At 44.7% G+C, this 26,066-nt stretch overlaps 1 protein-coding gene across 5 annotated transcripts in view; it reads left to right on the top strand.

Annotated features, from left to right (window-relative positions):
• The window catches only part of SLC20A2 (solute carrier family 20 member 2), a 158,232-nt gene that overhangs the window by 95,141 nt on the left and 37,025 nt on the right, over positions 1–26,066 (top strand). For all 5 annotated transcript variants that reach the window (XM_077274443.1, XM_077274454.1, XM_077274463.1 and 2 more), the window contains exon 2: positions 1,429–2,006. In XM_077274443.1, coding sequence (XP_077130558.1) covers positions 1,718–2,006 — 289 coding nt within the window. In that variant the 5' untranslated portion in view covers positions 1,429–1,717. The remainder of the gene's footprint in view (positions 1–1,428; positions 2,007–26,066) is intronic.

The raw sequence follows: 26,066 nt of genomic DNA, 5'->3' as shown, positions 1-26,066 counted from the left end.
ATCTGCAGGTCTGTAGTGTTGTTGATTTTTTGTTTTTTTTCTGGTGACAGGTTCCCTTTAAATCTGCCACGTGAGCAAAGAATGTCTAATGTACATTCTTTACAAGGACTTGGTACATCACGGCGGGGACAATCGTTTATATACACCTTCCCACCTGCTTGGTTTCCATTTGTCTTCACCATTCTCTGGCCCTATGAAACCAGAGCTGTCAATCACAGAAGTGGGGGTGGAGATTGGCCCCTCCGCGAAGCACCGAGCGCCTGTACTTGGTTTGAGCAGTCATTCTGTGCTGACAGTCCCTGTAAAGCGATTTGGAGCATAGGGCCCCGATGTCAGATTCCTGGGGTCCTACAAGTGGCACCTTCACAGATCAGCTTCGACCAGATGTAACTGGTGAATGGAGCCAGAACAGCACTGCTCTATTCGTCTCCGTTCCGGAGACTGCAGCTCCGCTTCTATTTTCCTCCATAGGAGCCGAGCTGTAGGACCAGGGAACGACCACTATAAAGTGAGCAGAGCTATGCTGTTCTGGCTTTTACGAGAGCTGAAACTAACCTATCGGTGAGTGCGCCAGGTAACGGATCCCCACCAATGTGATATTGATGACCTATACTTGGGAGAAGGCATCAAGCGAAGACTGGACAACCTCTTTACCCTTAGTGCAAGTTCGTCCTCTACTTTGGACTTGCAACCCTCTTACGCTAGACGTTATACTGTAATAAGTGTTCCACATTTGTCATCTTGGGGTGTAGCGCACCACCAATGGGGGGACATTGACCCCTGTCTACTGGAAAAGCTCAGGGAGTTCTTTATTCCATGGCGGGCAACCAGCTGAAAAGGACAGTTGTGCTAGCTCTTAACGCCCACCAGAGGATTAACCCTTTCTGTGCGTCCTACAGATGACCTTGTTTAAGATGTCTTTCTCGCGTGACATTGATGCTTTAAATTGCAAATTCTATGCATTGCAGGCTACCGTAAATCTAGTAGGTGAGCTGTAACATAATGCACAGTAGCAGCAGAGTGTCAGGTTCACCCCTCAATGAACCTTTTCACGTCTGAGTGCTGCAATGTATACTTAGAGCCAAGCAGAAGCTGAGTGATCGCCATGTTCCTCGGGAGCGGTTAATGTGTATGTATAGGTTTGTTGTTCCAGGACACTTAGGACTTTCGCTGTAGTAATCCCCCTGGACTGTCCTATTCCGCAGCTTGTGGATCAGCCGGGAAGTGCTGAATTTCAGACATGCTTATGTAACAAAGCCTGTAAGGTCTTAGAATAATCTTACTCCTTTGTGTGTTACCGGTGAAATGTCACATGCTGAAGCTAGGATCCAGCTAGCCGATTTAATTTCTCCTCCCATGTTTCCTTTTTGTTTCTGCCAAAGATCATATTGTTATGTCTACTACTTTTTAACTTTTTGTTTTTTTTAGGACACAGGAAAATAAAGAAAACTCATTTGGGAGAAAAATATGGAATGTGTTTCACTGTTGACTGAGCTCACCCAGAGGAACTTTATAGACCGTACTTGTAAAACCCTCAGTTAGCAGTTTGTTCATTCACTTGAACACTATCTAGCAATTTCCAGCCAGAGCCGCTCCCCGTTTCCACAGCTCTGCTCCACAGGTTTCCATAGTCTGGAGCCTACCCTTTAGTTTTCCTCCCAATATTTGTTTCCCTCTTTTTTTGACCTTATCCAAGAAAGGAAAAGAAACCGTCAAAATGGTCCTTGATGAGTATCTGTGGATGGTTATATTGGGCTTCATCATAGCTTTCGTCTTGGCTTTTTCTGTTGGTGCAAATGATGTGGCCAATTCGTTTGGCACAGCGGTGGGTTCTGGAGTGGTGACCTTACGGCAGGCCTGCATATTGGCTTCGATTTTTGAAACAACTGGTTCGGTCTTGCTTGGCGCTAAAGTTGGGGAAACCATCCGGAAGGGTATCGTTGATGTAAACCTCTATAACAACTCTGTGAATTTACTGATGGCGGGAGAGGTTAGCGCTATGGTCGGTAAGTAGTTTGGGTTTCTTATCAATGAAATGTGCTTTTCTATTGCTTTCATTATATATGATGGTAATTCTGATGGGAGTAATCCAGTTCCCAATATGTACTGGAATCCTTATTGAAATACTGCACTGTATTAAAATATCAGCAGTAAATGTAAAAAAGTTTTGTGCCCACGTTGCGGCGGAAACGCATAAAAAAAAGCGTTTTTTGCCACAGCGGAAATGCTTAAAAAACACTTAAAAACGCATTCCCATGCAATCCTATGGGATTCCGCAGTTGCTGTGCCCATGCTGCGGAATCGCATAGCAGTAAAATCCACAGCATGTTCATTATTTCTGCGGAATTGCGGTGATTCCGCTGCCATAGGATTGCATTGAATCGCTCACTCTACTCCTGTGGCTATGCCCACCATGCGTAAAGTGAGCGCTTCATGTGCGGAGGGTCTGGAGGAGAGGGGACTCTCCGTCAGGCCCCTGGGTACAATATTCCTGTAAAAAAAAAAAAAAAACATAAATAAATACCGTAGTGATATGCTTACATTCTGATGGCCCCTGATGGCTAAAAATGCTTGCAAAACGCATGCGAATTCCTCATGCGTTTTACCCGCAGCAGGGAGTTGCGGAAATGCTGTGGACATTTCTGCAGCATTTCTGCAACGTGGGCAAATAGCCTAATAAGTGCTCTGCTAGTGCCAGTGGGTTGTATGTAGTGTACAGGAAGCAATGGATTGTTTGACATTTCTCCAATAACTGTGAATCGAGAATTTCTGTATAAAATAAGATCGGCTTGTCTGCCAAGATGTAATTTTTCAAATGCAAGATGAGGCCTGAGGGCACCCGTACGATCTTGAGTCTTTAGCCAGGTTTCACTGACCTCCTCGGGAAGTTTTAACCAGTTAGTGATGGAGCCAAATTTTTGAAATCTGACCAGTGTCACTTTGTGTTAATAACTCTTGAATACTTTAACAAATCCCAGTGATTTTGAGATTGTTTTTTTGTGACACATTATACTTTATGATAATGGTTAATTTAGGTCGATATGTTTTGTGTTTATTTATAAAAAATATCAGAAATTTGAGAAAAATGTTAAAACATTAGCAATTTTCAAACTTTGATTATCCCTTTAATCCAGATAGTCATACCGCAACAAAACATTAATGAATAACATTTACCACATGTCTGCTTTGCATCAGCACCATTTATAAAATGTTCTTTTATTTTGTTTGTATTTTATGAGGTTTAAAAATGTAACAGTAATTCTTCATGGACATTTACAAAATGTATTTTTTTAGGGACCTACCCATGTTTGAAGTGCCTTTAGTGGACCCATAAATTGGGAAACCCCCAAAAGTTATACCATTTTAAAAACAGCACCTGACATATTGAAAACTGCAGTCAGGTAGTTTATTAACCCTTCAGGTGATTTTCAGGAATTTATGCAAAGTGGCATGACAGAAATGAAAATGTGTATTTTTATCACCTAAATGCCGCTAACTTCTGAACAGGTTACAACAGCCGTCAGACTCTAAGGCCGCTATTTGGTCATGAATTGCCATAGCAAACACCAGGACCATGAAATCATGATCTGAGGTCATCAATTGGAATAAAGAGGAAGCCCCCACACTCTGTTAACCATTTATATGATGTAGTCACTGTTGACTGCAGCATCTAAGGGGTTAAACAGATTTGGACTGTGCAAACACTGATCGTGGCCAATTCAGCAAGTTGTCAGCTATGGCTACTTTCACACTAGCGTCGGGCACTGCACGTCGCAATGCGTCGTGGAGAAAAAATGCATCCTGCAAAGTTGCCCGCAGGATGCGTTTTTTCTCCATAGACTTTTATTAGCGACGCATTGCGACGCAGTGCCACACGTCGCAACCGTCGTGCTATGGCGGACCACCGCCACAAAAAACTTTACATGTAACTTTTTTTGTGCGACGAGACCGCCATTTTCGACCGCGCATGCGCTGTCGAAACTCTGCCCCCTCCTCCCCTGACCTTGCAATGGGGCAGCGGAAGCGTCCTAAGACTGCCCACGTCGGGCATTTTTTTTCACAGTATGCGTCGGTACTTCGGGCCGACACAGCGCCACGGCCCCGTACCGACGCTAGTGTGAAAGCAGCCTATGGTGTACAGCCGACAGCTGCTGGATCGTCAACTGTATGGGGAGGCTATTCTCCTATATCTCAGGTCAGTTAAAAGACGTATTGGCTGTCATTAAGGGCTTAATACTGCTTTAAAATCAGAAAAGAAGCCATTCTTTTAAAGGTGGTTTACTGGGCTGAGAAGATAAGTCTGCAGTTTCTGGCTATGATAAGCACACTGTCACGATTCTGCTGTGTTCCCCGTGCGAGTGGGCAGGCACGTGACCCCGAGTATGAGATTTGCATAGTTGTGGTCAAGTGCTGGCTAATCTCTCAATAGAACATTGACCGACGCACAAGAGTCTAATTGACACATGACATGATCTCCCTGGGGAGTGCAGGGGAATTCTGACAGCGTACAAGTCACACATTGCTACAATTCCACAGTCATACAGACACTGTAGACTTTTCTTCTCAGCATGGAAAATGCTCTAAATCAAGTTTATTTTTTGTTAAATATTTTCTTTTTTAGAATTCTTTATTACTATTTTCCATGTCAGTGGGAGGAAAAAAAAAAATTACTGAAACCTCGCAATTTTTACTCTGGCCACTAAACCTTTTGATGGGCTGAAACTATATGGTCTCTTCTGCACCCGAAACTTGTGTGCAGTCAGTGAGTAGTGTTGAGCGATACCGTCCGATACTTGAAAGTATCGGTATCGGATAGTATCGGCCGATACCCGAAAAGTATCGGATATCGCCAATACCGATACCCGATACCAATACAAGTCAATGGGACACCAAGTATCGGAAGGTATCCTGATGGTTCCCAGGGTCTGAAGGAGAGGAAACTCTCCTTCAGGCCCTGGGATCCATATTACTGTGTAAAATAAAGAATTAAAATAAAAAATATTGATATACTCACCTCTCCGGAGGCCCCTGGACATCACCGCTGGTAACCGGCTGCCTTCTTTGCTTAAAATGAGCGCGTTTAGGGCCTTCCATGACGTCACGGCTTCTGATTGGTTGCGTGCAGCTCATGTGACCGCCACGCGACCAATCACAGAATTACGTCACGGCTTGTGATTGGTCGTGTGGCGGTCACATGAGCGGCACGCGACCAATCAGAAGCCGTGACGTCATGGAAGGTGCTGAACGCGCTCATTTTAAGCAAAGCAGGCTGCCGGTTACCAGCGGTGATGTCCAGGGGCCTCCGGAGAGGTGAGTATATCAATATTTTTTATTTTAATTCTTTATTTTTTACATGGATATGGATCCCAGGGCCTGAAGGAGAGTTTCCTCTCCTTCAGACCCTGGGAACCATACACTGGGAACTTCCGATTCCCGATACCACAAAAGTATCGGATCTCGGTATCGGAATTCCAATACCGCAAGTATCGGCCGATACCCGATACTTGCGGTATCGGAATGCTCAACACTATCAGTGAGACATCCACATGCCCAATGAGTCGATTCCAAACTATACTGAATTATAGAGAACCAATCATGGGCAGCGTGAATTAGTTCTTAGAACTTATCACAATCGTGCCCCTATTATTCTCAGGAAAGGGCTCTGACCTTTCAGAGAAAATATTCTTTGAAGATCCGGCTCTTCCCAGCTCCGCTGCAGGTGTTTCACAGATCACTCCCATGTGTGCACTGGGAGAGACCTGTCAGTCATTGCAACTGCACTGGGAAGAGGAGGCCAAGGGCGGAGCAGGACTACTCTTGTCTAGGACTATGGTCCCCAGCCAAATCTTCAAAGTATATTTCCTCCGAAAACGTTGTAGCGAAACAGATATACTTGGCTGCAACTGTGCATCCAGTCTGCAATTAATTCTGCTCATGGTTTTGGCAGAATACATTTCATAATAATAATATAGTTTTTATTTATATAGTGCCAACATATTCCACAGCACTTTACAATTAACCGGGGACATGTACAGACAATAAATTCAATACAAGTTAAGACAATTTAAACAGTGACATTAGGAGTGAGGTCCCTGCTCGCAAGCTTACAATCTACAAGGAAATGGGGGGGGCACAATAGGTGAAAAGTGCTTATTCCAGGTCTGGCAATTATAATAAATAGGGATTTTCATATACAGCTGCATGATCCGGTCATCAGCCCGTGTGTTTAAGTGCAATAGTCAAGTATCAAGTGTAGTTATCGTGTGCATGGAGGGGGTGGAGACAGATGAATAGTAGGGTGCAGATTCAGAGTAATATTTGGAAGGAGGGAACAGGGCAAAGTTAGTTTACTGAGTAGTTGATGTGGTAGGCTTGTTTGAAGAGATGGGTTTTCAAAGCACACTTGAATAGGTTGGGGCTAGGTATCAGTCTGCTCGTCTGGGGAAGTGCATTCCAGAGAGCTGGCACAGCACGAGAGAAGTCTTGGAGACGGAGGTGCGAGGTTCGGATTACGGGGGATGTTAGTCTTAGGTCATTTGTAGAACGGAGGGCACGTGTAGGGTGATAGACAGAGATGAGAGAGGAGATGTAAGGCGGTGCAGAACTGTGGAGAGCTTTGTGGGTGAGAGAGATGAGTTTATACTGAACCCTGTAGTGAATGGGTACCCAGTGTAATGACTGGCAGAAGATGGAAGCATCAGTAAAGCGGCTAGACAGAAATATGACCCTGGCTGCCGCATTTATTATGGATTGGAGAGGAGAAAGTTTGGTAAGAGGGAGACCGATCAGAAGAGAGTTGCAGTAGTCCAGACGGGAATGAATAAGAGCGACAGTAAGAGTCTTAGCAGTTTCAACGGTGAGAAAAGGTCGGATTCTGGAGATGTTTTTAAGATGCAGGTGACAAGCGCGAGTGAGTGATCAGATATAGGGAGTAAAGGAAAGTCCGGTGTTGAATATGACCCCAAGACAGCGGGCATGCTGCTTGGGAGTTATGGTTGAACACTCCAGGGTTATTTCGATGCTAGGTAGAGTGAGGATAGTAGAGGGGGAGAAACACAAGAAGGTCCGTTTTGGAGAGATTTAGTTTCAGATAGAGGGAGGACATGATGTTAGAGACAGCAGACAGACAATCCTTGGTATTTTGAATTAGGGTAGGGGTGATGTCAGGGGAAGAAGTGTATAATTGGGTGTCATCAGCATAGAGATGATTCTGGAACCCAAATCTGCTGATTGTTTTTCCAATAGGGCCAGTGTATTGAGGGAAGAGGAGGGGGCCTAGGACTGAGCCCTGCGGAACCCCAATAGTAAGGGGACGAGGAGAGGAAGAGGAGCCGGCAAAAGATACAGTGAAGGAGCGGTCAGAGAGGTAGGAGGAGAACCAGGAGAGGGCTGTGTCCTTGAGGCCTGTAGAGCGGAGCATAGTGAGGAGGAGCTGGTGATCCACAGTGTCAAATGCGTCAGAGAGACCCAGGAGAATCAGCAGGGAGCAATAACCTTTGGATTTAGCTGTTATTAGGTCATTAGAGACTTTAGTGAGGGCAGTTTCAGTGGAGTGTAAAGAGCGGAAACCAGATTGTTAGGGGTCAAGAGTTATCCGAGAGATAGCGGATTAGACGGGAGTGGACCAAGCGTTCCAGGAGTTTAGAGATGAAGGAAAGGTTAGAGACAGGTCTGTAGCTAGCAGTGCAGTTCTGGTCCAGAGATGGCTTTTTAAGTAAAGGGGTTATGATGGCATGTTTAAATGAGGGAAAGATACCTGAAGAAAGAAGAGAGGTTAAATATTTTAGTCAGGTGAGTGGTGAGAGAGACTGCAGGAGATGTGAAGGAATGGGGTCACTGTTGCAGGTTGTAGGCAGAGCTGAAGCGAGGAGCTTGGAAACTTCTGAAACAGGCTCAAAGATGTCTAGTGAGCTTGAGGTGCGGCAGGGAAGGGGATCCAGGCACTGAGGAGATTGGGCTGAGATATCCTGATGGATGTGGTTGATTTTTTTTTTTTTTCTAGGAAATAAGTGGCCAGATCCTCACCGCTGAGGTTGGTGATGGGGGCCTGTACTTTAGGTTTCAGGAGGGAGTTTAATGTTTCTAAAAGTCGTTTTGGGTTGTTAGATAGTGAGGTGATGAGGGTGGTAAAGTACGATTGTTTGGCCAGATGAAGGGCAGAGTTATAGGTTTTGAGCATGAACTTATAGTGGATGAAGTCTTCTGCTAAGAGAGATTTTCTCCTTGAGAAGTGCTGAAGAAAGCATGTTTGCATAGTGTACCAGGGCTGCCGTTGTCTGTGTCGGGTCTTTCTGCGTGTAGAAGGTGCTGCTTCATCTAGGGCATTCTTCAGTGTATTATTGAAGTATGACTATGCTAAGTCTGGACAGGAGAGGGTGGAGATGGGGGGGCTGAAGATGTGTGCAGATTGCCCATAAGGCTACTTTCACACTTCCGTCTTTTGTCCTCCGTTGCAATCCGTCGTTATGGGCAAAAAACAGATCCTGCAAATGTGCTTGCAGGATGCATTTTTTGCCCATAGACTTGTATTAGCGACGGATGGGCACACGTCGCATCCGTTGTGCGACGGATCCGTCATGTTTTGGCGGACGCGACGCACAAAAAAACGTTCCATGTAACTTTTTTTTTGTGCGACGCATCAGCCATTTTCGACCGCGCATGCGCGGCTGGAACTCCGCCCCCTCCTCCCCGCTTATCACAATGGGCTAAATTTAGCACAACGTCCGTCGGGCCGACGGTTTGTGACCGCCCCGTACCGACGGAAGTGTGAAAGTAGCCTAAGCTGCTAGGTATTAATGATACGTGTATTCCAAGAAGTGTGGTAAGTGGGGGGTGTCCCGGGTGAGGAGACAATTTCTTGACAGGTTCCCTTTTTTAAAAGGATTTTGTAATGCCTTCTTTTCTCACATGTCAGCCTCACAGGAAGATTACTCATTTCGCTATGTACATACTATGTAAATCGCAGGAAATCTACCCTTTACATATATTAAAGGAAACCTGTCATCTGATAGATGCAACCCAAACCACAGGCAGAATGAATCTGGCAATTCTGCTACAGTTGTTTGTGCTTGTGTGTTACTCTGAAACAGTAGGAAGAGACTTGTCAAATAAAGGGATCATCGCAGGTAGAAGCCGTCAGGGACCGGCCTTCAACTAATCAGCTGATGCTTAGCTTTTCAAAGTATGTTTTCACTAAAACTAAGGGTACCGTCACACTAAGCGACTTTGCAGTGAGAATGACGACGATCCGTGACGTTGCAGCGTCCTGGATAGCGATCTCGTTGTGTTTGACACGCAGCAGCGATCAGGATCCTGCTGTGACATCGCTGGTCGGAGCTAGAAGTCCAGAACTTTATTTCGTCATTGGATCACCCGCTGTCATCGCTGGATCAGTGTGTGTGACACCGATCCAGCGATGTGTTCGCTAGTAACCAGGGTAAACCTCAGGTTACTAAGCGCAGGGCCGCGCTTAGTAACCCGATGTTTACCCTGGTTACCATTGTAAATGTAAAAAAAAAAGAAACAGTACATACTTACATTCTGATGTCTGTCACGTCCCTCGCCCTCAGCTTCCCGCACTGACTGTGAGCGCCGGCCGTAAAGTAAAAGCAGAGCACAACGGTGATGTCACCGCTGTGCTGTGCTTTACGGCTGGCACTGACACAGTCAGTGCGGGAAGCTGAGGGCGAGGGACGTGACAGACACCGGAATGTAAGTATGTACTGTTTTTTGTTTTTTTTTTCTTTACATTTACAATGATAACCAGGGTAAACATCGGGTTACTAAGCGCGGCCCTGCGCTTAGTAACCCGATGTTTACCCTGGTTACCCTGGGACTTCGGCATCGTTGGTCGCTGGAGAGCTGTCTATGTGACAGCTCTCCAGCGACCACACAACGACTTACCAACGATCACGGCCAGGTCGTATCGCTGGTCGTGATCGTTGGTAAATCGTTTAGTGTAACGGTACCTTAAGGCTTTAACTTGATTGGTGTCGGTTAGATAAACAGCACCACACCTGTCCACTGGATGTATGTGGCATTTCAGACTAAAGCCATTAAAATGCAATCCAGTAGGAAAACTTTCTGCACTACTCACCTGATATTATCACATTCTGTGCTTTTTGTATGCATAATGCACTTCCCTGCAATTCAGGCTCTTGAGCTTCGCTTCTCATCAGCCTGGTTCTTAATCTCCAGATTTTCTTTCATTTTATTCCTGTGTTCTCTCAGTCCCATGATGCCCATATGATACTGGGCAGATGCATCTGGAGTCTGCACCATCTCTTCATGCTGTGGTAACAGTTTGATTATTCTCCCCTATATTATTCTAAATAATCTAACAGAATATAATTATACTATTAAAAAGAGTTCATTGTTATCCTCTGCACTATAAGAGTGTGACAGCTGTGTCATCATCATCAATAACTGTGATAGGAGTCTTGTGTACAATATACACAATTTCGTAGTACATTACCTACCTTAATAATAACTGAAATGGATGTTGCACCCTACCCTCCTTCAGAGAAAACTGGTGTTCTACTTTCATTTCAGTAGTACCGAGCTTCAACACCAGACACAAGTCATTGGCAGGTATAACATTTATAGAGGAAAGCAACCATTCTTTTATTCTGTACAACACCTTTAAACGTCACCTAGTTTAAAAAAAAAATGCAAATGTAATTCTAGAAACACATTGTCACAATCATGTCCCAGCTGCTAGCATTACGTATAATAAAAATGACAATATGTTTGATGAAACTGATTGTATTAGGAATATATAAATATTGTCCATTTCCATAACCTCCTGAAAAAAACATTTGAGTCTGTTAAGTTTACATTTTTGCCTTGGGTTTCCTTTTTTTTTTCTTTTTTTGTTTAAAGCTAGTCTGTTGTTTTCCATCATGTTTGCCCCAGCTTCAAAGTCAAGCCTTCCTTAATGTTTGAAAGTACGGAGATTAAAGCAGGGAAAAAAATGTATTAGTTAGAATTGAATGTGCTAAAAAATACAGAAAGCTGTCACTATGGAAAATTTTACAGAAAAAAAAAAAAAGTGGGAGTTTTGGCCGACAGCTTTCAGGAGACATGTTGCTAAGTTGAATGAACCTAGAGGTGAAAAATGTGTAGAGGGATAAATGTTTTAAACCCCTTAACGACCGCCGATACGCCTTTTAACGGGGGCAGTTAAGGGTACTTAAACCACAGCGCCGTTAACGGCGTGTGGAAAGTGTATAGCGGCCCCCAGAGACGGAATTTCTCTGGGGTCTCGGTTGCCGGGTGTAGCCGAGACCCTAGAGACCATGATTCGGGTCGGTTTTTACCTACCCCCGGGTTGCGATCGCCGGTAAATAACCGTTTACCGACGGCCGCAAAAAACGCGATTTCCCACTTAATTTCTCTGTCCTCCGATGTGATCGCACATCAGAGGACAGAGAGATGGGGTCCCCGATAGCCCCCCGATACTCACCAGTCTCCCCTGATGCTCCTCGTGGCTCCCGATGGGCGCCGCCATCTTTTTCCGGGAACCCTTGAAGATCTTTCTGGGTCGGTTTTTACCGACCACTGTTTTGTGATTGCCGGTAAATAACGGCGTGTCATTCTTTGTCCTCTGATGTGATCGCACATCAGAGAACAGAGAAATAGGGGGATTTGGGGACCCCATCATACTTACCGGTGTCCCTGGGTCCTCCTCCGTCCCCTCCTGGCCGCCGGCTTCTTCCTCCTGGAAGAAAATGGCGGGCGCATGCGCAGTGTGCTCGCCGTGATGTGCCGGCCGGCAGAGGAAGATTCTTCCTCTTGTTTTATTTAGGTCACTGTCAGATCCTATCACAGTGATCAAAATAAAACAAAATTGTAAATGACCCCCCCCCCTTATCACCCTCTTAGTTAGGAAAAAAATATAAAATAAAAAAAGTGTGTATTTCTATTTTCCAATTAGGGTTAGGGCTAGGGCTAAAGTTAGGGTTAGGGCTAAAGTTAGGGTTGCATTCATGTAGAATGCATTTGCATATTTCCCAGAGGTCATTCATCCTTATGTTTATAGCCTTTTCACTAGGTCAAACAGCTGTCTGTGGATGGATACCATGTTTTGGCATAGGTGGTTTTCCTTTATTGGATGCTGCCCTTCCCGTGGTTGTTCCTTCCCGGTAAAAGACCTGGCTATTCATTGCTTGCGTTGAGAAACACGTGATGGTGTCTCCGCGGCTTTTCTACATGCATTTGCATATTTCCCTTTAGGGATGGGGCAGTGATCTGGATCACTGCGTTGAGAAACACGTGATGGTGTCTCCGCGGTGTTGGATGTTTTGATCTCCCCGAGGTCATTCATCCTTATGTTTATAGACTTTTCACTAGGCACTGCTCCTAATAGCCAGTTTCCTACTCCACACTGATGAGGGGCAAATACCCCGAAACAGCTGTCTGTGGATGGATACCATGTTTTGGCATAGGTGGTTTTCCTTTATTGGATGCTGCCCTTCCCGTGGTTGTTTCTTCCCGGTGAAAGACCTGGATATTCATTGCTTGCGTTGAGAAACACGTGATGGTGTCTCCGCGGCTTTTCTACAGTCAATTCCAAGTTGGCTGCCCGACCTTAATACCTAAGAAGACACGGAGGCAAATTGTGGGAGAGGGGCGTCTCTAGGGTCCCTATAAATAAGCTCCAGGCCTACCCCGTCATATGGGTTGCCCTATCCATACCATCTGGGGGACAGAGAGAATCAGAAACATCCACGAAAGTTGTGAGGACTATCCCGTGGTGCTCAGCAGGGAGGTACTACAACACACAGGCGCTAGTAGGAAGGCTACTGATTTCCACCTGCAAAGGGAACTCTGGATATGCCTTTGGACCGGCCGGATTCTGCCTGCCCTGTGAACGGTACTCTGGACTGTGGACGCTGAAGTCTTCAGTAAAAGGTAGAGAGACTGCAACCTTTGTGTCCTCGTTATTCATTGCACCTTACAACGTCCACCATCACTACCTACACATCAGGGAAGCCCTGGGGACATACTTCACCTGTGGGAAGGTATACCATCTAGCTGCCATTCCATCACCCCAGCGGACCCCTAGCAGCGTCGGTCACTCTGACCGAATGCCACAGGTGGTGTCACGAACACCAGACAAACTTCACCTTTAATTGGACGCCCCTCAGAAGGGCCACGGACCGGGTCGGGCCACCGTGACATTCCCAGAACCGAGACAGAGGGACCCGGTACCGAGTACCCCATTGCCCTTAACGTGGGGGCGCTCCATATGACCATATGAATGAACATCTGCAGTCTTTCAGACACTCACTTGAATGGGGCATTTGAGACAAATGTGTAAGGGTATGTTCACACATATGCCTTTTTGGTGCATTTTTTTCCCCCAGCATTCTTTATACTAATGTTAGCTGCATTTTGCAGTAGCAGCTGCAGTGAAGGAAATTATTATTTGATCCCTTGCTGATTTTCAAAGTTTGCCCACTGACAAAGACATGAACAGTCTATAATTTTAAGGGTAGGTTAATTTTAACATTGAGAGAGAGAATATCAAAAATAAAATCCAGAAAATCACATTGTATAAATTAAATAATTTTTTTTGCATTTTGCAGTGAAAAATAAGTATTTGATCCCCTACCAACCATTAAGAGTTCTGGCTCCTACAGACCAGTTAGATGATACTAATCAACTCGTTACCTGCATTAAAGACAGCTGTCTTACATAGTCACCTTTAGGCCTGGGTCACACTTGCTAGTGTGATGCGAGAAACTCGGGCAGCAGTACCCGGCAATGCCGTCGGCGCTCAGGACCGGAGCATGCAGCTGCATGTATTTCTATGCAGCCGCACACTCCGGTCCCTAGTGCCGCCGGCAGTGCCGGGTATGGATGCGAGAGATTTGCACAAGTTTCTCGCATCACACTCGCAAGTGTGTCCCCGGCCTTCTAAAAAGACTCCTGTCCACAGACTCAATTAATCAGTCAGACTCTAACCTCTACAACATGGGCAAGACCAAAGAGCTCTATAAGCATGTCAGGGACAAGATCATAGACCTGCACAAAGCTGGAATGGGCTGCAAAACCATAAGTAAGATGCTGGGTGAGAAGGAGACGACTGTTGGTGCAATAGTAAGAAAATGGAAGAAATACAAAATGACTGTCGACATCGATCTGGGGCACCATGCAAAATCTCACCTCGTGGGGTATCCTTGATCATGAGGAAGGTGAGAGATCAACCTAAAACTACACAGGGGGAACTTGTTAATGATCTCAATGTAGCTGTGACCATAGTCACCAAGAAAACCATTGGTAACACATTACGCCGTAAAGGTTTAAAATCCTGCAGCGCCCGCAAGATCCCCCTGCTCTTGAAGGCACATGTGCAGACCCATCTAAATGAAGTTTGCCAATGAACACCTGGATGATTCTGTGAGTGATTGAGAGAAGGTGCTGTGGTCTGCTGAGACAAAAATTAAGCTTTTTGGCATTAACTCAGCTCGCCGTGTTTGATAGAAGAGAAATGCTGCCTATGACCCAAAGAACACCGTCCCCACTGTCAAGCATGGAGGTGGAAACATTGTTTTGGGGTGTTTCTCTGCTAAGGGCACAGGACTACTTCATCGCATCAATGGGAGAATGGATGGACGCATGTTTGGCATTCTCATGTGTATGGCTGAGAGTGGTACTCCTGACAGGGTATGATGTATCTTACGATGGCCAAGCTTTCTGTCAGGAGAAGTCTTTCCTTCTCAAATTACACACACAGGAAACTCCACAATACAATGTTTGCACAGTAACTGCCTCTAGGCAGAAGATGATGGTAGTGGGTGCATTTGAGCCCCAGTAATGAAGCAGGCGTAAGAATTTAAAACAGAAGTCTTTTTACTGAAGGTAATGGGGCAAATTATTATTTACAAACAGCGGGAAACTGAGGTACAGGATTACACTCACGGTTGATGATTGCTGTGTACCTGCAGACAGGCAGATCTTGGTAACCTCTGGTTTTATTAAGTCTGAATATTTCTTCTTCGACACTGTGCTCTGTTTCTGCCTTGAGGTAATTCTTCACCCTAGAGGTGCAATGGTAGTCTTACTCATATGAAAACTATTAACTCCCCTTATCATGTCAGTCCCCTTTTTAAGCAAAGCAGGCAGGGAGAATGTAGGTAATTCCTTCACCTACAAAATGGCTTCCTGTTCTCAAGATGTCTGACCACCAACCGCGACTTCAAAATAAAACTATCCTCCAGGACTTGGCTCCTCCCCCTTCTGTGACTGTAGAGCTGCAGTCATTGGCTGAATGCCCTGAGGCATTTTTCCAGAACCTTCTGCATATTCAAACAGTGCTGGGTCACCTGATCAAGCCTGTGAGATTAACTCTTTTTGTGCTTCCTGTCAGCAGGTCTCACAATGTATTTAAAGGGAACCTATCACCCCGTTTTTTAAAAATTAGATAAAAATAGTGTGAAATAGGGGCAGAGCTGGGCTTTACATTACTGCCTTTTTGGTGCCTTTACACCCCCGTTAGGCTGCCGAAATACCTTTGTGAAGTGGCCGTTTTGTCCTGTCACTCAAGTTTGGTCAGGTCGGATGGGCGTGGTTACAGCGCTGTTTCTCCCCCAGATCAGGCTCATCATTACGTTGGTGGCGTAGTGGTGTGCGCATGTCCAAAGAGAAGATCCACTGCCCAGGAGATTCAAAACAGCGCGGTCTTCGCTATTCGCCGTTTACCGGTGGGCGCGGCCATCTTTCCTGTGGCCGCGCGTGCGCAGATGGAGCGCTCTGCTGCCCGGGGCTTCAGGAAAATGGCCGCCGCGATCTCCATCTGCGCACGCGTGGCCACAGGAAAGATGGCCGCGCCCACCGGTAAACGGCGAATAGCGAAGACCGCGCTGTTTTGAATCTCCTGGGCAGTGGATCTTCTCTTTGGACATGCGCACACCACTACGCCACCAACGTAATGATGAGCCTGATCTGGGGGAGAAACAGCGCTGTAACCACGCCCATCCGACCTGACCAACTTGAGTGACAGGACAAAACGGCCACTTCACAAAGGTATTTCGGCAGCCTAACGGGGGTGTAAAGGCACCAAAAAGGCAGTAATGTAAAGCCCAGCTCTGCCCCTATTTCACACTATTTTTATCTAATCTTTAAAAAACGGGGTGATAGGTTCCCTTTAAAATACAGCGGCCACATAAACAGTCACAGCATTTATATGAAAACACACTACATATCTGGTATCCCATAGAAAGGGCCACTTTGTGAGATGCCACACATGTACCGTAAAATCCTGAGTGACAACCTCCTTCCCTCCACCGGGACATTAAAATGGGTCATGGCTGGGTCTTCCAGCAAGAAAAAGACCCAAAACCTACAGCCAAGGCAACAAAGGAGTGGCTCAAAAAGAAGCACATTAAGGACAAGGAGGGGCCTAGCCAGTCTCCAGTCCTTAATCCCATGGAAAACTTATGGAGGGAGTTGAAGCTTGCTAAGAGACAGCCTCAAAATCTTAATGATTTAACCCCTTAATCCCATATGACGTACTATCCCGTCGAGGTGGGGTGGGCCTTAATTCCCACGGGATAGTACGTCATATGCGATCGGCCGCGCTCACGGGGGGAGCGCGGCCGATCGCGGCCGGGTGTCAGCTGACTATCGCAGCTGACATCCGGCACTATGTGCCAGGAGCGGTCAAGGACCGCCCCCGGCACATTAACCCCCGGCACACTGCGATCAAACATGATCGCAGTGTTCCGGCGGCATAGGGAAGCATCGCGCAGGGAGGAGGCTCCCTGCGGGCTTCCCTGAGATCCCCAGAGCAACGCGATGTGATCGCGTTGCTCTGAGCGTCTCTTACCTCCAATCCCTGCAGGCCCCGGATCCAAAATGGCCGTGGGGCTGCATCCGGTTCCTGCAGGGACTACTTCGGGGTCCAGAGCAGGTGCTGGTAAGCCTGCAGCGCTGTAAGTCAGATTGCTGGTCTGACAGAGTGCTGTGCAAACTGTCAGATCAGCGATCTGTGATGTCCCCCCCTGGGACAAAGTAAAACAGTAAAAAAAAAAATTACTAAATAAAGAAAAAAAAAATATATTATTCCCATAAATACATTTCTTTATCTAAATAATAAAAAAACAAAAGTACACATATTTAATATTGCCGTGTCCATAACGACCCAACCTATAAAACTGTCCCACTAGTTAACCCCTTCAGTGAACACAGTAAGAAAAAAAAAAAAAAAAAGAGGCAAAAAACAACGCTTTATTCATACCGCCGAGCAAAAAGTGGAATAACACGCGATCAAAAAGACAGATATAAATAACCATGGTACCGCTGAAAACGTCATCTTGTCCCACAAAAAACGAGCCACCATACAGCATCATAAGCAAAAAAATAAAAAAAGTTATAGTCCTCAGAATAATGCGATGCCAAAATATTTTTTTCTATAAAATAGCTTTTATCGTATAAAAGCGCCAAAACATAAGAAAATGATATAAATGAGATATCGCTGTAATCGTACTGATCCGACGAATAAAACTGCTTTATCAATTTTACCAAACGTGGAACGGTATAAACGCCTCCTCCAAAAGAAATTCATGAATAGCTGGTTTTTGGTCATTCTGCCTCACAAAAATCGGAATAAAAAGCGATCAAAAACTGTAACGTGTCTGAAAATGTTACCAATAAAAACGTCAACTCGTCCCGCAAAAAACAAGACCTCACATGACTCTGTGGACCAAAATATGGAAAAATTATAGGTCTCAAAATGTGGAGACGCAAAAACTTTTTTGCTATAAAAAGCATCTTTTAGTGTGTGACAGCTGCCAATCATAAAAATCCGCTATAAAAAACGCTATAAAAGTAAATCAAACCCCCTTAGTTAGGGAAAAATAATAAAATTAAAAAAATGTATTTATTTCCATTTTCCCATTAGGGTTGGGACTAAAGTTAGGGTTAGGGCTAAAGTTAGGGTTAGGGTTTGGATTACATTTACGGTTGGGATTAGAGTTAGGGGTGTGGTTAGGGTTACCGTTGGGATTAGGGTTAGGGGTGTGTTTGGATTAGGGTTTCAGGTAGAATTGGGGGGTTTCCTCTGTTCAGGCACATCAGGGGCTCTCCAAACGCGACATGGCGTCCGATCTCAATTCCAGCCAATTCTGCGTTGAAAAACTAAAACAGTGCTCCTTCCCTTCCGAGCTCTCCCGTGCGCCCAAACAGGGGTTTACCCCAACATATGGGGTATCAGCGTACTCGGGATAAATTGGACAACGACTTTTGGGGTCCAAGTTCTCTTGTTATCCTTGGGAAAATAAAAATTTGGGGGGCTAAAAATCATTTTTGTGGGAAAAAAAGGATTTTTTATTTTCACGGCTCTGCGTTGTAAACTAGTGAAACACTTGGGGGTTCAAAGTTCTCACAACACATCTAGATAAGTTCCTTGGGAGGTCTAGTTTCCAATATGGGGTCACTTGTTTGGGGGTTTCTACTGTTTGGGTACATCAGGGGCTCTGCAAATGCAAGGTGACGCCTGCAGACCAATCTATCTAAGTCTGCATTCCAAATGGCGCTCCTTCCCTTCCGAGCTCTGCCATGCGCCCAAACAGTGGTTTACCCCCACATATGGGGTATCAGCGTACTCAGGACAAATTGCACAAAAACGTTTGTGGTCTATTTTCTTCTCTTACCCTTGGCAAAATAAAAAATTGGGGGCGAAAAGATCATTTTTGTGAAAAAATGATTTCTTATTTTTACGGCTCTGCATTATAAACTTCTGTGAAGCACTTGTTGGGTCAAAGTGCTCACCACACATCTAGATAAGTTCCTTAGGGGGTCCACTTTCCAAAATGGTGTCACTTGTGGGGGGTTTCAATGTTTAGGCACATCAGGGGCTCTCCAAACGCAACATGGCGTCCCATCTCAATTCCAGTCAATTTTGCATTGAAAAGTAAAATGGCGCTCCTTCCCTTCCGAGCTCTGCCGTGCACCCAAACAGTAGTTTACCCCGACATATGGGTATCGGCGTACTCAGGACAAATTGTACAACAACTTTTGGGGTCCATTTTCTCCTGTTACCCTTGATAAAATTATACAAATTGGAGCTGAAATAAATTTTGTGTGAAAAAAAGTTAAATGTTGATTTTTATTTAAACTTGCCAAAAATTCCTGTGAAACACCTGAAGGGTTAATAAACTTCTTGAATGTGGTTTTGAGCACCTTGAGGGGTGCAGTTTTTAGAATGGTGTCACACTTGGGTATTTTCTATCATATAGACCCCTCAAAATGACTTCAAATGAGATGTGGTCCCTTCAAAAAAATGGTGTTGTAAAAATGAGAAATTTCTGGTCAACTTTTAACCCTTAAAACTCCCTAACAAAAAAAAAAAATTTGGTTCCAAAATTGTGCTGATGTAAAGTAGACATGTGGGAAATGTTACTTATTAAGTATTTTGTGTGACATATCTCTGTGATTTAAGGGCATAAAAATTCAAAGTTGGAAAATTGCGAAATTTTCAAAATTTTTGCCAAATTTCCATTTTTTTCACAAATAAACGCAAGTTATATCGAAGAAATTTTACCACTATCATGAAGTACAATATGTCACAAGAAAACAATGTCAGAATCGCTAAGGCTACGTTCACATTTGCGTTGTTGTGCGTTGCGTCGGCGACGCAACGCACAACGCATGCAAAACGCATTGTTTTGTGACGCATGCGTCCTTTAGTTGCTTGATTTTGGACGCACAAAAAATGCAACTTTCTGCGCCCTGACGCATGCGCCGCAGTGACGCATGCGTCACAAAACGCAAGTGCAACGCATGTCCATGCGCCCCCATGTTAAATATAGGGGCGCATGACGCATGCGTCGCCGCAGCTGCGCCCGACGCTGCGTCGCACAACGCTAATGTGAACGTAGCCTAAGATCTGTTGAAGCGTTCCAGAGTTATAACCTCATAAAGGGACAGTGGTCAGAATTGTAAAAATTGGCCCGGTCATGAACGTGCAAACCACCCTCGGGGCTTAAGGGGTTAAAATGTAAAGTGCTGCGGAATATGCTGGCGCTATAGAAATAAAATTATTATTAATTAGATGGTGGCCCGATTCTAACGCATCAGTATTCTAGAATATGTATGTAGTTTATTTATGAAGTTTTCAGAATAATGCAATTTATACACAGGATTCGGCTGGCCGCGACCAATTATAGCAAAGCGTGGTTCAAATTCCGTGCCAATTTGCGGGTGGACTGCGACTGTCGCTGATTGTTCGCAGCCGGGCGTGACCAATCAGTGAAGCCAGGGCCGGCTCCAGGTTTTTGAGGGCCCCTGACGAAAGAGTCTTAGTGGGCCCCCTCTTTAACACATACCACGATTCCACGATTCATGATGCACAGATACAGCAGAGAAATATACCACAGCCCACGTAGTATATAGCACAGCCCACGTAGTATATAGCACAGCCCACATAGTATATAGCAATGTGGGCACCATATCTGTTAAAAAAAAAAGAATTAAAATAAAAAATGGTTATATACTCACCCTTCGTCGGCCCCCCGATCCAGCCGAGGTGTTTACCGATGCTCCTCGCGACGCTCCGGTCCCAGGAGTACATTTCGGTCTCGCGAGATGATGACGTAGTGGTCTCGCGAGACCGCTACATCATCATCCCGCGAGACCGCAATACATGGACCGGTCACCAGAGTGTCGCGAGGAGTGGGAAAGGCCTGGGCTGGATCCGGAAGGTGAGTATATAATGATTTTTAATTATTTTTAACATTAGATCCCGTGCCAATGTCGCTGATTGGTCGCGCCCAGCTGGGCGCGACCAATCAGCGAATCGGATTTTAAATCCCGCGCTGATTGGTCGCGCTGGCTGGGCGCTTGGGCCGGCTGGGCGCGACCAAGCCAATGTTGCTGATTGGTCGCGCCAGCAGGGGGCGAGCAATCAGCGAAGCGTGATTTAAATCCCACGCCAATGTCGCTGATTGCTCGCGCCGGCTGGATGCGACCAATCAGCGAAGCGGTGGGACCGGAGCATCGCAAGCTGCAGGAAAAGCTGCTGCGGAGGGGACAGAAGGTGAGAATATCATGATTTATCTTTTTTTTAATTTTTAACTAGTTCGTCACATAGGGTTAATAGCAGCGTTAACAGACTGCTCTACACCGCTTTATGCCGCGGTGTAACGCAGTCGGTTTAACGGATTGCTACAACGCTATGTGGGCTGCGGGCGCTGACTGGGGGGGTAGTATGGAGGGGGCACTGACTGCAGGGGAGTAGGGAGCGGCCAGACTGTGCCCGTCGCTCCCAAGAGTGCATTGCGGTCTCGCGAGATGTTAACGTGCGGTCTCACAAGACCGCTACGTCATCATCTCTCGAGACCGCAATGCATGGACCGCTCACCGGAGAGGAGCGGGAAAGGCCTGGGCTGGATCCGGAAGGGGAGTATATAATGATTTTTTATTTTTTTTTATTCTTTTTAGCATTACACTATGTTCCAAATTATTATGCAAATGATATTTTTCTCGGATTTTCCTAAATGGTCGGTCCAAATGAGTCAGTCTAATAAAAGTCATCACCCGTTAGATTATACATCGAATTTTATTGAAGAAACCTCCCAATGATAACAGTATAATCTCCAAAATGAATAAAAACTTAAAATGCACTGTTCCAAATTATTAGGCACAGTAGAATTTCTAAACATTTGATGTAAAGAACTGAAAAGTCTCATTTGTGGAATTTGCAGCATTAAGAGGTCACATTCACTGAACAAAAAAGCTATTTAACTCCAGAACCTCCTAACAGGCCAAGTTACATGTAGCATAGGAGCCTTCTTTGATATCACCTTCACAATTCTTGCATCCATTGAACTTGTGAGTTTTTGGAGAGTTTCTGCTTGTATTTCTTTGCCTCCCAGAGCTGCTGTTTTGATGTGAACAGCCTCCCACCCTCATAGATCTTTTGCTTGATGATCCTCCAAAGGTTCTCTGTAGGGTTGAGGTCAGGGGAAGATGGTGGCCACACCATGAGTTTATCTCTTTTCATGCCCATGTCAGCCAATGACCCAGAGGTATTCTTTGCAGCATGAGATGGTGCATTGTCATGCAAGAAGATGATTTTGCTCCTCAAGGCACGTTTCTGCTTTTTATACCATGGAAGAAAGTTGTTCGTCAGAAACTCTATATACTTTGCAGAGATCATTTTCACATCTTCAGGAACTTTAAAGGGCCCTACCAGCTGTTTCCCCAAGATTCCGGACCAAAACATGACTCCTCCACATCCTTGCTGACGTTGCAGCCTTGTTGGGACATGGTGGCCATCCACCAAACATCTACTACTCCATGCATCTGGACCATCCAGGGTTGCTGGACACTCATCAGTAAACAAGACTGTTTGAAAATTAGTCTTCATGTATGTCTGGGCCCGCTGCAATCGTTTCTGCTTGTGAACACTGTTTAGGGGTGGCCGAATAGTAGGTTTATGCACCACAGCAAGCCTTTGAAGGATCCTACACCTTGAGGTTCGAGGGACTCCAGAGGCATCAGCGGCTTCAAATATCTGTTTGCTGGTTTGTAATGGCTTTATAGCTGCTGCTCTCTTTATCCAATGAACTTGCCTGGCAGAAACCTTCCTCATTATGCCTTTATCAACACGAACACGACTGTGCTCAGATTCAGCCACAAATCTCTTAACAGTAAGATGATCACGCTTAAATTTTCAAGAAATATCTAATGTTTTCATCCCTTGACCAGGGCATTGCACTATTTGATGCTTTTCGGCAGCAGAGAGATCCTTTTTCTTTCTCATGTTACTTGAAAACTGTGGCCTGCTTAATAATGTGGAACATCATTTTTAAGTAGTTTGAAATCCTTTAATTAGAATCACCTGGAAAACTAAATATCACATGTGTTTAAGATTGATTTCAGTGATCCATTGAGCCCTGAGACACAATGCCAGCCATGAGTTTATTTGAAAAACGAAACAATTAAATCGTTTTGACACTTAAATCCAATTTGCATAATAACTTGGAACACAGTGTAGATCTTTTTACTATCGATGCTGCATAGGCAGCATCAATAGTAAAAAGTTGGTCACACAGGGTTAATAGCAGCGTTAACAGAGTGCATTACACCGTGGCATAATGCGGTCCGTTAACGCTGCCATTAACCCTGTGTGAGCGCTGACTGGAGGGTAGTATGGAGCGGGCACTGACTGCGGGGAGTAAGGAGCAGCCATTTTGCCGCCGGACTGTGCCCGTCGCTGATTAGTCGTGGCTGTTTTGCCGTGACCAATCACCGACTTGGGATTTCCGTTACAGACACAGACAGACAGAAAGACGGAGGTGACCCTTAGACAATTATATAGTAGATGATTTAGAGATGATCTGCAAAGAGGAATGAACCAAAATTCCTCCTGACATGTGCGCAAACCTCATCATAAACTACAAAAATCGTCTGACTGCTGGGCTTGCCAACAAGGGTTTTGCTACCAAGTATAAGTCTTATTTGCCAGAGGGATCAAATACTTATTTCTCACTGCAAAATGCAAATAAATTTATATAACTTATACAATGTGAATTTCTGGATTTTATTTTTTATATTCTATCTCTCAATATTAAAATTAACCTACCCTTAAAATTATAGACTGTTCATGTATTTGTCAGTGAGCAAACTTACAAAATCAGCAAGGGATCACATACGGTAATTATTGCCTTCACTGTATGTCTAGAAGATTTCAGAAATCTCATGCACAGTTTTTTTTTTTTTTCCCTCAGTATTTTGTGGAAAATCTTGTGTTTTTCAGAATAAAGCATGTCACTTCTTTCAGCGTTGTTTTTTTTTTTCAGTGTTTTTCATCCATTGAAACTAATGGGTGATGAAAAAACTCAAGTGTCAGGTTTTGCTTTTTTTTTTTTTTTTTTGTGCCAAAACCTAATGAAATAGTCAGATTTTTATTTTTTGCACTGAACTGTATCAGCATGCACGCAACGTGTGTGTGAGCATGGCCTAAGAGCTTACTAGGTCTCCCACACCACCACAATTACATTACTAAGCCAATTCCTGCATTCTAAGAAATGACTTGGTATCCCAGGTAAACGGTCATACTTGGGCAAAAATCGTCTTCTTTGTCGCTCTCCTCATGTGCTAATTAGCTTGGACTTTGTAAGGGTATTGGCAAAGTCATAGGAGAAAGTGTTACTGACACTAATGGTTATGTTTTTTCTTGTGCATTAATAAATACACTACTATGTAAGGACAAAGGCAATACAGATGTTGGAGGTTGTAACAATCCTTTCTAGTTGTCAATTAGCTGTGTCTAGTTGAACCGTTGGGTTGTGTAATCGCGTCCCGCTGTGATTGCCACCTTCCTCATTGTACCCGTCATCTCTTAGCTGCACGAAATCTAGTACATGTGCCCAGTGTCCTGCTCGTTACGAATAATAGATGAACGGTACTGTGAGAAAGATGTTAATTACGGCGAGGGGACCGTGATTACAGGCCTATATGAGATGACTGGGACAGTCAGAAACCGAGCGGACATAATTACAGTATCTAAGGCTGGACTAGTTCAGCTGATTAGCATATGAATAGTGATGCATTAAAAGTTTACATTAAGGACTTTCTTCTAATGCATTAATTGGCCTTTGTAAGTTATTGGTGGTGCTTTGGGAGGCTAGTCTAGCATTGATCAAAATGGCCAATTTCAACCCAATCATTCTTTCGTCAGATGAATTTTAATATCTAGCGACCAATGACTGACCACGATCTTCTGAATAAAATCTATCTGTGTATAAAACTGTTGTCTGGTAGCTGCTGGTCCACAAGAGATTGGTCTAGCGTCATTGAACAATAAAGGGCAGATAACCTCACAGATTGCACATGTCTGTACATGTAGTGGCTGCTGGTGGAGGAGCACGGGACCAGACCGGTTCATCAATCTCCTCCACCTGCTTTTCTGGAAGGGAGGAGGCTGCTTACATGCTTCTCTACTGCTGCCATTTTATGGACCGAAATGCTGCTTCGTTCGTGAAGAACGCTGCACTAACATGAGAAAGTGGCTGAACTCTTAAAGAGAATCTGTCACCACTTTTTTGGCATGTTATGTAAAAATATCACTCAATTCAGTGTTACCTATGCATTATAACAGTACTTTTTTGACACCTCCACCTTTGATCAATAAATACTGTTTATAGTCCTCCCACGGTATATGTAAATCTGCTCAGTCCGATGGGCAGGGCTTATTGTCCGTCTCTCGAACCCCCCCTCCTGTCTTGCTCTACTCATTTCTTTCGGGTAATTCCTGCGATCGCGTACTGTTATCGCTTGTGCGCATTGAAAATGGTCTTTTGCACGTGTGCAGTATGCTTTGCCCAATAATGGGAAAAGCATAAAATCATTATTGCACATACGCCATTATGTTCTACGGCCTTGAAGTATTGCGGCAAAGCATACTGCGCATGCGCAAAAGCCCATTTGATTGCGCACATGCAGTAACGCTACGCGATCTGTGATATTCACAAGCCGAGGAGTGGTGGTGGAAACTAACAATAAGCCGTGCCCTTCGCAGCCGGCAGATTTACATACACTGCTTGAGGAATATAAACGGTATTTATTGATCAAAGGTGGGGAGTCAAGGGGTATCAAAAGTACTGTTGTAATGCATAGGTAACACTGAATCGAATGATATTTTAACATGATATCCCAAAAAAGTGGTGGCAGGTTCCCTTTAAGTTTAGTTTAAATCCGTCAGCAGGCTAGGCTAATCTGAGGTAGCATGAGGTAGGTGCTGATACACAGATTTCAGGGATGTCGCTTATTACTCTGTCTGCTGTTTTTTTTTTTTTTCTTTTTCTTTTTTTTAAGCAAGATATTAACAATAGAGGACTACAGCTCATGTGCTTCCTGGTCCCAACACACTACCTCCTCTGATAAGCAGCTCACTGTCAATATACAATATAAAGCTATGATGTGGGTGGGGTCCTCTTTCTAAGCTCTGCTACATCTAAAAACTCTATCACAGCTGCTGCAGCTAGTAAGTGATACATTGTTGGAATTGGGGTCTCTTCCTAATTAACCTGCTCTCAGATGAGGTAGCAAAAAAACTG

This window comes from Ranitomeya variabilis, chromosome 1 (genome assembly GCF_051348905.1).
Source record: "Ranitomeya variabilis isolate aRanVar5 chromosome 1, aRanVar5.hap1, whole genome shotgun sequence".
NCBI lineage: Eukaryota > Metazoa > Chordata > Amphibia > Anura > Dendrobatidae > Ranitomeya > Ranitomeya variabilis.
The sequence above is the reverse complement of the archived record's forward strand: the minus strand, read 5'-3'. Positions and strand labels throughout refer to the sequence as shown.